Here is a 12,815-nt window from a genome sequence, read left to right on the forward strand (position 1 = left end):
TTTCTTTTTTTGCTCTTCAATTTACTCTAAAGATTTTGGTGGCTCACAGGGTGACATTATGATTAACATTACAGTCTCTGGAGCCAGGCTGCTCAGGTGTGAATCTCAGCTCTATCATATATTTACCTTGGTTTCCTCAACTGTGAAATGGATATATTAATAGTCCCTGTCATATAAGATTACTTGGAGGACTGAATTACATGTGTGCTGAGACCAGTTCCTGGCACTTATTAGCTACTATTACATTAGGCTGCTTCTAATATTTCTGCCTTTGCTCTGACTACTTTCTCTTCTTTCGGGCAATATATTAGTTTAGCTATGGATCCTACATGGTCATCATTTTTTAACAAGCTAACATTTGATTTACTACACATGAAATTGTTACTAATTACAACTTATATTAGGGTTGATGTCATAAGCAGGCATCCTCTTCATCAGGATGTTTTCTCTTTTGATGGTTGCAAATGCAGCTACTTCCATTGTTCTAGTTACATTTCTGCAGATCAAAAATGCAGTTTCTATACCACATCATTTAGATGTAAATGTGGGAGAGAGGAGTATGGATAACTCCGCAGTTTCCAGCTTGGATGACTAGGAAGTCAGGCAATACTGTAGAATGCTCAAAGGTTTGTCATTCACACACACTCATAAATATTTTTATTTCTTCCAAATTTCCTACTGCCTCTTCAGCCGTCTAGACCGACACTGCTATCAATGTCACTTAAGTTAAATTCCCCTTTCTGCCCCACCCACCCACCCAACGACCAGAAAAATCCTCTATAGCTCTGCCTTTCCCTTTAAGAAGAACAGGGTCACAGGAAAATTGCACGCCTAAACCCGCCCTCCCGGGAAGGGGGGAAGTGGTCCCGTCACCACAGCAACGGGAGAAGAAGGGGGCGGACTTTGTCGTCCAGCTTCCTGCCCGCGGTGTGCGGCAGCCGCGATGGTGCGGCGGAGCGGGCTTTGTGGGTACTGCGTGTTCTTCAGCTCCAGGTTGGAGCCGGAGCCGGAGCCGGAGCCGGATTCCGCGCAAATGGCTACGTCAACCTAAACCTACACCGCCCTCCCCACCCCGCTGCGCCCGCAGATCCTGAGGCGAGACCTCCAAGCAGCGTCCTCCACGCCTTTCCCACAATGCCCCGCGCCAGGCCCCGCCCCGCCTAGGAGACGGCCGCGCGAGGAGCCGAGCCGGCCGCCCTCGACGCTGCCGGTGCGGCTGGCTGCTCCTACCACATCTCGGGCGCTGCGGGCCAGCGGTCAGAGGGTGCGTGCTTCCTTACTGCACGCACAGCTTGTGTTTGGCCGAGTGGGGTCCGCCGCCGGTTATTGAGGATGGGGAAGTAGCTGCAGGAGACGACCTCGCAGCACCGAGGTGGGCATGGGCGGGGGAACGGGGCTCTGCTGGAGCTGGCGGCGGCCTGGGCCCTCCGGGAAGGGAGGGGCTAAATGCCTGTGCACCGGAATCTCCCCTCCTCTTCGCCTTTGAGGCTGGTTTATTGTGTTCTCGCTTCCAGTGTTCTTCCTTCCTTCTACCTACACGGCTATTCCTCCGCCCAGCAATTCCCCAATTTTTGCTTCAATTTCTCACTTTACCCTCAGTTATCCAGGTTCCTTTCTCCCTAGTCCGACCTGAGATTTCACACACCAGCAACACTTGACAGTCTCTTTCACCCAGTGTCTCCCATTTTTTCCCTCTCTCCGCAACCCATCCTGGAGTGATGGCAGCGAGGAGTTAATGTTGCATTTACCTGCAGCTTCCACCTGTCCCCGCAGCTCGGCGCACAACCTCGGGCACGCCCACGCTGTCTGAGAACCACCGCTAGGCAGGGAACAAACATCGCGTCTCTAAAAGTGGTGTTTGAGAATATATTCTCTACTTTATTCTAAACGTTGTTTTTTAGTCTGGATGTTAATCTCCATCACTCTATTTTACAAAGCGTTTTCTGGTGGCGTGAAAAGGATTAGAAATGAACCAAAACAATTCACAGGTAAGGAAAAAAAATTTTAAATAGGCATTTAGGATTAAATGAAGAAAGGAGGAACTGAGGATGCTAGGAAGGTTAGATTTTTCGAAGCATTATGACATGTTTGGAACTATTAAAGTATACAAGTTTACATGTGATCTGAATTCAGTTTTACCCTACACAGGTGAGCATGTCTAAATAACTGATTCCTTTTCTCCTTTTGTTTCTTTTTCTATTTTTATTAATGCCAAATGTAAACTTTGCAATAAAATTACTGTTAACCTGCAGTTATTAGTCTTCTAGTTTATAAAATAGTAACTACTTAAGTATAACGTAAGCACATTCTGAGAAAATTCAGGGGAAAAAACGTCCGACTATGTAAGTTGTTACAGCGATATAAATCGCTGCTATTCTTGGACGGTTTATGAAAAACACAGACCCTTTGGAAGGATCTGGTGCTGCTTTCTAGTACCCCCAAAGGATATTTCCTACAAGTGAAATTTGATTGAAATGAAAACTGAATAGCCTTAAAGGGGTGAAGAAATAACCAAAAAGGAAGCAGATCAAAAGAGGCAAGCTTAAGCTGGGTAGAAGATGGAAGGAAATAGCTCTCCCCCACTCTCCCCCCTTGTGTTCTGGTGCTGATAGAGCAAGTTGCTGCACTTGTTTGTTTGTAAAGAGTTCTAGGTAGCTGCGACCTCACTAGCTACCTTTTACCTTTGTCTGCTACCTTGAGTGATCTCACGAATCTGGCCACCTAGATAACGGAAGCGGTGAAGGGGGCCCCCAAAGAACAGAGCCTGAGGCACTCACCATGATTTGTCATTTAATGGAGATTGTATTGCTGGCCATGTAATTTAGTAAATAACGTTATTGATGTGTTTGGTTTTTAATGTATTTCAACTACCTGATTTTCTCTCTTTAGATTAATATTTTGGGACCCGTTTCACCTTTGGAGTAATGTGGACAGAAGTTCTCAGATTTGCATATTACATCAACCGGAACCAGTGGCATTATCTTAATGTTCACTTGAGTCAGAACTTGTACAAGAAAAACAATGGGAGTCTGGTTAAATAAAGATGACTATCGCAGAGACTTGAAAAGGGTCATGCTCTGTTTCCTAATAGTGTATATGGCCATTTTAGTGGGTACAGATCAGGATTTTTACAGTTTACTTGGTGTATCCAAAACTGCAAGCAGTAGAGAAATAAGACAGGCTTTCAAGAAATTGGCATTGAAGCTACATCCTGATAAAAACCCGGTAGGTAAAAATTTCTTTTTAAACATATGTAATTAATGTGTTTTAGTAAGTTTTGGTATATATTTAAATTATTTTTAAAATTATTTTAAGTAAGTACTCAAAATGCTTAAGAACGATCACATGTCAAAAATCATAATTCAGGGCTTCCCTGGTGGCGCAGTGGTTGAGAGTCCGCCTGCCGATGCAGGGGACACGGGTTCGTGCCCCGGTCCGGGAGGATCCCATATGCTGCGGAGCGGTTGGGCCCGTGAGCCATGGCCGCGGAGCCTGTGCTCCGCAGCGGGAGAGGCTACAACAGTGAGAGGCCCGCGTATCGCAAAAAAAAAAGAAAAAAATCATAATTCAACTTCTGTACTAAAAACAGAAAAAGCAAAAGGTTCTAAGTTCAGAAGAGTGTAAAGGAATGTCAGTACCAAAAATACAGTTCTCTCTTAATTTGAAAACTAATTTCCAGCAGTTATATTACAGATGTTAATCACAAAGCAGTAGATTTCCTAGTAAAGCAGTTTAAAATCAAGTATTTTAGAACAGTAACAAAAATTGTTTCCTTAGAACTTACAGGATATGTCTTGCTAAAAATGGCAGTAATAGCTAATAATAGTATGCTTCAACTTTAACTATTTTCTCCCATGTGCAAGTCTAAGAATAGAGTCAGAAAGTATTATAAATTAAAACTTGGGAGCAGCCAAATCCAGTTAATTCCAATCATAAATATGTGATTATGTATCCTATGATGTAATCCTTCAAAACTGTATTAGTTTTAATTCTTAAGGTATTTTTATAATTTATCTCATTCATTTTTTTCTTAATGAGATTTGATACTCATCAAGGAGAAAGATTTAATTATATCTAGATGGAATTATTTTTTTTACTGTTAATTTCAGTAACTGCAGGTTTGTTTAGTTTTTAAACTATTTTTATTTATTTTTTATGTTTTATTTTTGGCCTCACCACAGATTCAATCCCTGACCAGGGATTGAACCCCGGCCACTGCAGTGAAAGCCTAGAATTCTAACCACTAGGCCACCAGGGAAGTCCTTAGGTAGAATTTTAAATAGGTTTATTTTATTTCGATTACATAAAGCTGAGCAATAGAATCAGTATTTTTCTAAAACTCTTCTTAATTGGTAATCTTTTCTTGAGATCTACATTGTATTGTGTTTAGGGTTTTCATTTTTTCATATTTTTCTTTAAAATTTCAGAATGTTATTTCTTTTAAGTTTCTACATGAAAGATGGTAGACCATTTACAACTAAGTATTATTTAGATGAAAACATTCTTTCAAGAAACAATTCTATGAAACAGTAACAAATGAAACATATTAATCCAGTTTTGAGTTGTTACTCTGGTATTAGTCCTTATGTCATTATCTGATAGATTGGAGTACATAACTTTTTTTTACTTAAAGTACTGGGTTTTGCCTCAAATAGAAAAATAACCTACAAATTTCTTTGTGATTGTTTTAAGGGTAACACATAATATTTACAATATTAAGTGTTTCCAAGGGTTCATTAGTCAGTTTTTTCTGTTGCATCTCTTAGAAGTAGTGACTTATATTTGATGATCACCTCTATCAACCTTTTGAAGCATCAATTCTCATTTCTATTACTTTTCGTATTTTTTAAGATTGTAGTTCTTTAAAAATACTGTTTTACTTTTTCATTTCCATGCATGAGCACCCATTTCATATTGTACTACTCCTCCTTATCTTGGTATCTGTTCACACAGAAATCTCAGGATTAAGTTAAATCAATTGATTGTGTATCTGAAACAAATATTATATCTAATATTTTTTAATAGAATAACCCAGATGCACATAGTGATTTTTTGAAAATAAACAGAGCATATGAAGTACTCAAAGATGAAGATCTGCGGAAAAAGTATGACAAATATGGAGAAAAGGGACTTGCAGATAATCAAGGAGGCCAGTATGAAAGCTGGAATTATTATCGTTATGATTTTGGTAAGATGATGTGATATTCCTTATGAAATTATTGTTTATTTGAGTAAATTTAGGAAATTTTGTTTCACCACTTAGCTAATGTATAAACTATTACTTAGTTAACATGTGTCCCCTTGACATTTTTAAAAAATTTATTTTATTTTATTTATTTTATTTTTGACTGCGTTGGGTCTTTGCTGCACGTGGGCTTTTCTCTGTTTGCGGCAAGCAGGGGCTACTCTTTGTTGTGGTGTGCAGGCTTCTCATTGTGGTGGCTTCTCGTTGGGAGCATGGGCTCTAGGCACGCGGGCTTCAGTAGTTGTGACGCATGGGCTCAGTAGTTGTGGCTCATGGGCTCTAGAGCACAGGCTCAGTAGTTGTGGTGCACGGGCTTAGTTGTTCTGCGGCATGTGGGATCTTCCCGGACCAGGGCTCGAACCCGTGTCTCCTGCATTGGCAGGCAGATTTTTAACCACTGAGCCACCAGGGAAACCCCCCATTGACCTTCTTTTTAATATAACATGAGAGTGGAATTCAAAAGGAAAGTCAAGTAGTATGTAGATATCTGTATAAACATGAAGGTGTTTTGGTCATAATCTTGTTAAATAGTTTTAAAATAAGGATTGCTATTTAATTTTTTTAAATATTTGTATTGGAAGTTAAATATTGAAGCCTTTCAGTAATTTTAGAGCATCATATTTTCCAAGGAAGACTAAAGTTTCCTTTAATAGTGGTCATTTCAGTAGAAATGCCATTCTTCTTAATTAGTAATGATTAATAATGGTTGAAGGTATTGACAGGAATGAGAAATGAGACAAGAGCAGAGAGAGTAAACAAGTTAAAGAGATTGAGGGAGGGGGAAAGTAAATACAGCTGTCAAGCAAAGAGGGAGCATTCCAATACCCAGTAGTTCTCTTGTGATTGTTTTAAGGGTAACACATAATTTTTACAATCTCTCTTAATTAGCCTCAAATGCAGGCAGAGAACTGAAGTGTGCTTTTATCTTAGACTAAATAAAATATTTTCAGTTTGTATCTGGAGTATTTGTTTCTCAAGACTGACTTTTCAAAATAGTATTTTCAGGTGTAATCACTATAGCTTAATAGTCTGTAACAGGTGTCATCAATCTGTATTTCACAGGCTAAGTCCGGCCTGCCACCTGCTTTTGTAAATAAAGTTTTATTGGAATACAGTTTTGTTCATTTATCTACATATTATTTTTCACACTTCAGGGGCAGAGTTGAATAGCTGTGACAGAAACCATATGTCCCACAAAATCTAAAATATTTACTAACCCCTGGTGTATATCCATCACTAATATTTAGATAATTTATGTAGTAGTGACAAACTTTCTCACATTGTTAATTACTATTATAAATAAAATTTATATTTACTTAAGTTTGCTTCTACCTCTGCAAGTATTCTAATTATATAAGACTTTTAGCAATACAAAATATTTTTAAACGATAACACATTAAAAAAAAACATGCAGTCTGAAAGTGAATGAGGTCTGTAATCTAGTTAATGTTAATGTACTAGTGCCAATTTCCTAGTTTGGATATTGTACTAAAATTACATAGTATGTCACCATTAGGGGAAGCTGGATGAAAGATAAGTAGGACTGAACTGTTTTTATAATTTCCTGCAAGTCTGTAATTATTTCAAAATAACTTTTTTTAAAAAACGTATAATAGAAATTTTCTGTGGAGATGACATTGTGTGAATATTGGGAATCCCTGCCCCCTGCCACACACAGACACACACACCCCATGACAGTCCATATCAGGAAATATCAGTGTCCATATCAGTGTCTTTTGATACTCTTTAAATGTATCACCAATGGTATTATTACTCTTTGCTTTTCTCTTAGTGTGTTGCATATTCTTCCACTTGGAGATTTAGTATAGCAATCTGATTTTTGATGATTGAAACAAAAATAAGTAACATTTTTTATGTGGTAATTTATTTTTATGATGAAGTTTTACCTATAATTTTATGTACTTTTCAAAATAGGTATTTATGACGATGATCCTGAAATCATAACATTGGATAGAAGAGAATTCGGTAAGTTTGTGGGTATATGATTTTCTAAAGCTAGTTCAAGACCGATATCTTAACTAAAACTCTCAAGGACAAATGTATTTAGAATTTAGAAATTTTTAAAATTTTAGCAAGGTAATATGGTATATATTGTATTTTAAATAACGTTCTATAACCATAGTTGAGGTTTTCACATAGTTTCTTTTATTGTCATCATCACCTTTTCTTTCCATTATGTCAGTGAACTTTTATGACATTCTGTGTATTAACAACAATAATTATTCGTCTCATTTGGCAGTTGAGGAAATGAAACCTTAGAAGGGCTAGCAACATCCTCAATGTTCTGTACACGTGTGTTTGTGTATAATTGACACATTTGAAATAATGAACCAATATTCCTTTTTTCTGTATTTTTCCACATTATTAAAAAGTGTTTATATTTAAGAGTAGTTATGTGAAAAAAAAAAGCCTAATACAAAATTGTATATGCAGTATAATACAAATCATACAAAAGGTATACACATACATGCATAGAGGATAAAAGCTGGATGAGAACAAAATAAAAATATCAGCACTGGTAAAATAGTTCTTAGCAGAATGTGGGGCAGTATACTATTTTAAAAAAAATAATATTTATGCAGCGAAATGCATAAGTGTGTATACTAAATAAAAGAAGTAAAAATAACACATAGTCCCCATATCAGTTCAGGATAGGTTTGTATGCCAGGTGAGCTTCCCGCAAACTTGCAGAAATACTTCTGGTTTTAGAACTTTTATATTTCAGGGTTTTGAATAAGTATGTGGTTATTTTTGGAAGCAGATTTAATTTGATCTGTGATTTGTGTGAAAATTGATACAAAAATATACTTCTCCTGCACTTTGCACTGCATTGTAGAAAACCTTAAAGATTCTTACATTTTCAAATTTGTACACTTGTAATAAAATACTCTTTTCTACTTCAAACCAATATATTTTACCTCAAATTATATTTCAATTTTATTTTGCTGTGTTACAGTCTCATTTAATTTAGAAAACTAAAATAGCATACTAGCTGTAAAATAAATTTATATAATTTCTCATGTTATCATCATAAACAATGTGTTACAGTCACTTGTTTCTGTACGGTTCCTTCTAAGCAAGAATTGCATCGTATTCTTACTTTGTATATCATGTTGGCGAGTTCAGGCCTACAAGGTAGCTGTTCAGTACATTATTTTGTTAAAAGTCTTGTAGTGAACACTTGAACAAGCTCTAAGGAAAATGAGTGTCTTCTCTATAGAAAAAATGGAGGATAATTTGATTCATTTGTATTGTTGGTAGACAGAACTGACAGCCATGTCACAAGCTTGCAGAATCATAACGTTTTGGACTGTAGTTTTATGAACCTATTGATTTTTCTGTGGTTATTGTCTCTCATCTGCTAGTCAATCAAAAGGTATTTTGTGGTCCTGTGGGGCAGAAAACTTTGGAATTAGAGGTAGAATTAGAGGAACTCAACAAAACCTGCAAGCTGACTAATCCATGAATCCACCCAGAATGAAAGACTTTCCTGATGGTTGTATTGCACATGGGTTCAAACTTTTTCAGATTTGTCATCATAGAGAAAAGGTTAAGAATTGCCAGTAATTCATATGGAACTCCAAATAGTAGTTAAGAATTAATTAACAATCACAAAACCTTAGAGACAGTTTTTCAGAAATAATTAACTGACATTGACAGGTTTGGTGCAAAGTTGCCACTATTCAGTCTGAACTCTAATACTACCCTGTGTATTACTAGGCTAAGACAAGCTGATCCCTAAGTTTTAGCTGAAGAAGCCGAGGGAGGACCATAAATAAGGATGGATAGTTGTATCAACTTGTGCCTATGTAAATATCACATTAGCATACTTGGTTATGGGTCTCTTTCCATTACCAGTAGTTTCTATTGGTTTGGGTCACTTAATCTGGTCTTTTGTGTAACTAATTATATAAACAATTATGGAGTTATTTTTAAGTTATATATGTTCTCTTGCTCCAGAGAGAGGTTATATTTTCTTCTGACTAGGGTCACTAACAATCTCAGATCAGCTTTATCCAAAGAGAGACTGAAATGATTCAAAAGCTGAGCTTTGTACTTATACAGGACTGGTCTCCTTCCAGTTCATCTTTATTTACAGGACCCTTCTCTACGTGTGCCCTGAACTCCATCTTTGTCCCTCTAGTCTCATGAATCTATTTAAAGCTCTGCTCAGTTTCTTGCCTATCAACTACCTCCTGGCAAACATTGGCCCCCTAATTTCTACCTCCTCCCATTCCTGGGCCCTGTAATTCTTCTCTGCATTGGTAACTCTCCGATGCTTTCAACAGAAGTCTTTTGTATTTTGTCCAGTTCTGAAGTTGTAGTGGAAGAGTTAATCCAAATTACGTAGTTCACTTTTATTAGGAGTGGAACTCTGAAGTGTTCAACTATAGTACAGAAGAAAAAATGTGATTAATAAACTTCACTTTGAAGTTCTTATCCTTCCCATTAAACATGATGCATATTATCTTTTTATATGTCACAGAAAAGTATTACACAGTTATTAAAACAAGTTCTAGATAGTATCTGCAAAAGCAAAGAACATCTTGCACTTAACAGTAGTCATTTTGAGTAGTATCCACACAATACATTCATCCTTTTGAAGACAAGCTCAAGAAATTAAAGAGGAACTCAAAGCACTTCTGCCTTTTCTTACATTTTTCTAGGCTAACAAGCTATTAGCTATAATCACATAAATATTAACAGACATTAGCTATAGTTGTATAGTTTAGAAGCTGAAAATCACATTTTGAAATATACTTGTTCTATTCTGAGTCACTGGGTTATGCAAAAACATCCCATTGAACTTTGATAATACATTATTTAATATTTTTAATAATAGTGGGAACTGGGCAAATAAGATAGAAGTAGTCTATGAAAACAAAGTACCAAGATGGGAGACATTTTTTTTTCCCCACTTTAAATAAGGTTTTGTGTCAAATTAAATGCCATTATTTTTTTCCCTTCCAGTTTTATTGAGATATAACTGACATATGGCAGTGTATAAGTTTAAGGTGTACAGCATGATTTGACTTACATCCATCGTGAAATGGTAATCAAAATAAGTTTAGTAAATATTCATTATCTTATACAGATACAAAATTAAAGAAATAGGAAAAAATGTTTTCTTGTAATGGAACTCTCAGGATTTGCTCTTAACTTTTATATATGATATATAGCATTGTTGATTATATTATGATGTTGTACATTCCATCCCTAGTACTTATTTGTCTCATAACTAGAAGTTTGTACCTTTTGACCACCTTCATCCAACTCTCCCTCCTCCCGACCCCCGCCTCAGGTAACCACAAACCTGATCTCTTTTTCTGTGAGTTTGTTTCTGAAGTGTAATGGCATACAACATTGTGTTAGTTCCTGTTATACAACACAGTGACTTGGTGTTTCTGTACATTTCAAAGTGATCACTGCAGTAAGTCTGATTATGATATGTCACCATACAAAGATATTACATAGTCGTTGACTACTCCACACACTGTACGTAGCAGTCTCTGTGTGTGTGCTTATTAACTAATTTTGACAACCCTGCATTTTTACTCCCTCCACCACCACATTTACTTACTTTGACGTCATATTTTATATCTTTTTGTTTTATATATTCCTTAATTATTTATTGAGTATATATTTTACTACTGTTGTCTTTTAACCTTTCTACTAGCTTTATACATGGCTGATTTACTACCTTTATTGTATATTTGACTTTAACAATGAGATTTTTTTTCCTTCCATAATTTTCATTTTTCTAGTTGTGACCTTTTCTTTTTCACTTAGGTAAGTCCCTGTAACATTTCTTGTAAAGCTGGTTTCATGGTGATGAACTCTTTTAGCTTTTGCTTCTCTAAAACTTTTGATCTGTCCTTCAAATCTTAATGAAAGCCTTGCTGGGTAGAGTTTTCTGGGTTATAGGTTTTTCCCTTTCATCACTTTAAATATATTGTTAAGATGTTCAGAGAATTTGGGAGAAGATTGAATGAACAGAGTGAGAAGTTAGAAGTTTTTGAACAAAGAGTTAGAAAATAGAACAACCAAACAGATGAAGAATACGATAACTGAAATGAAAAAATACACTAGAAGGAATCAGCAGTAGATTAGATGATGCAGAGGAATGGATCAGCAAGCTGGAAGACGGAGTAGTGGAAATCACTGAAGCTGAACAGGAAAATGAAAAAAGAATAGAGAGAACTGAGGACAGTTTAAAAGACCTCTGGGGGCTTCCCTGGTGGCGCAGTGGTTGAGAGTCCGCCTGCCGATGCAGGGGACGCGGGTTCATGCCCCGGTCTGGGAAGATCCCACATGCCGCGGAGCGGCTGGGCCTGTGAGCCGTGGCCGCTGAGCCTGCGCATCCAGAGCCTGTGCTCCATAACGGGAGAGGCCACAACAGTGAGAGGCCCGCATACCGCAAAAAAAAATTAAAAAATAAAAAAATAAAAAAGACCTCTGGGACAAGGTCATGTGTACTAACATTTGCATCATAGAGGTCCCAGAGGAAAGAGGCAGAGAACATATAAGATTTTACCTAAATTCATACCAGTTGATCTAAGTCAGCATGGCAATTATTTTGACAAGCTAGATAGAGTGGTCTATTTGTCAGACTTTCTAACCTTTGCCAAAGAACAGCTGATAAAATCCTCGTGTATACATTTGCTTGTAATGTATGGTTTAACTGTTTTTCACATAGATCTGTGTGTCTTGTAACTGAAATGTAGGTGAACATATTGCGCATGTTATTAATTAATCTGAATCAGTTACACATATTTAGAAGAGTGAGCATGTTTTGATATCTTGGTATAATTTATTATAACTTATAAAAATATTTTCTTTAAAAGTTACTGATAACTGATTTTCATATGGAATTACATGGAGACTAACTAAAAGCAAATTTTCTTAACTCTTTTATCTTGAATGTTAGAGCACATCCTTATAATGATAAAATTTTTAAATGAAAAAATTTTGTTTATATCAGGTTCTCTTATAGATTAGATTATAACATATAATATATTGTTGGGTAGATATTATGTAGTGTTCAGATCTATCAGCAAATATGTATTCATGTTTTGAATTGTTAAAAACTTTGATCTAATATTTCAAATAACACAATTTTCCAAGGAAAATGTCTTATTAAGAGCAAAGATTAGATTTAATCCCCATAGTCCTTACTATGTTGTGTAGGTTTCTTCATTCTTTCAGAAACTGGAGTAGCTGTCAGAATTGATTAGACTGTGTGCTTAACCAGTGCTGCAGATAGTAGAAGAGCTTAAATCTCAGTCTCTCTCACTGTTTCTCCTGATTCTCTCAACCGTACAGACTGTCATGAGGTTTGGCTGTTGCATCCTTTTGTTGCTTCCTTTCTTTTTACAGCTTCTTGGTGATATTGATCATGCAGTTCAAGGTTGCTTCTTATTCAAGTAGGGCTTGGAAGAGTCAAAAAAAAAAAGGTATTGTTAGTTAGACAGTTGAAATAGTATGTTTTCTTCTTATAGAAAAAATTATACAGAAAATGATAAAGGCAGTGTGAGAATATATGCCTTTT

At 36.5% G+C, this 12,815-nt stretch overlaps 1 protein-coding gene across 11 annotated transcripts in view; it reads left to right on the forward strand.

Moving 5' to 3' along the window:
- Positions 1 to 868: 868 nt before the first annotated feature.
- Positions 869 to 12,815, forward strand: part of DNAJC10 (DnaJ heat shock protein family (Hsp40) member C10) — a 95,052-nt gene continuing 83,105 nt past the window's right edge. Inside the window, exons 1-5 of one of the 11 annotated variants that reach the window (XM_067026425.1) lie at positions 919 to 1,372; positions 1,938 to 1,988; positions 2,890 to 3,225; positions 5,026 to 5,188; positions 7,181 to 7,231. In XM_067026425.1, coding sequence (XP_066882526.1) covers positions 3,022 to 3,225; positions 5,026 to 5,188; positions 7,181 to 7,231 — 418 coding nt within the window. In that variant the 5' untranslated portion in view covers positions 919 to 1,372; positions 1,938 to 1,988; positions 2,890 to 3,021. Of the gene's footprint in view, positions 1,373 to 1,937; positions 1,989 to 2,889; positions 3,226 to 5,025; positions 5,189 to 7,180; positions 7,232 to 12,815 lie in introns of all 11 variants that reach the window. The other 10 variants (XM_067026428.1, XM_067026420.1, XM_059054587.2 and 7 more) reach the window with 10 other exon arrangements.

Source organism: Kogia breviceps, chromosome 2 (assembly GCF_026419965.1).
Source record: "Kogia breviceps isolate mKogBre1 chromosome 2, mKogBre1 haplotype 1, whole genome shotgun sequence".
Classification (NCBI taxonomy): Eukaryota; Metazoa; Chordata; class Mammalia; order Artiodactyla; family Physeteridae; genus Kogia; species Kogia breviceps.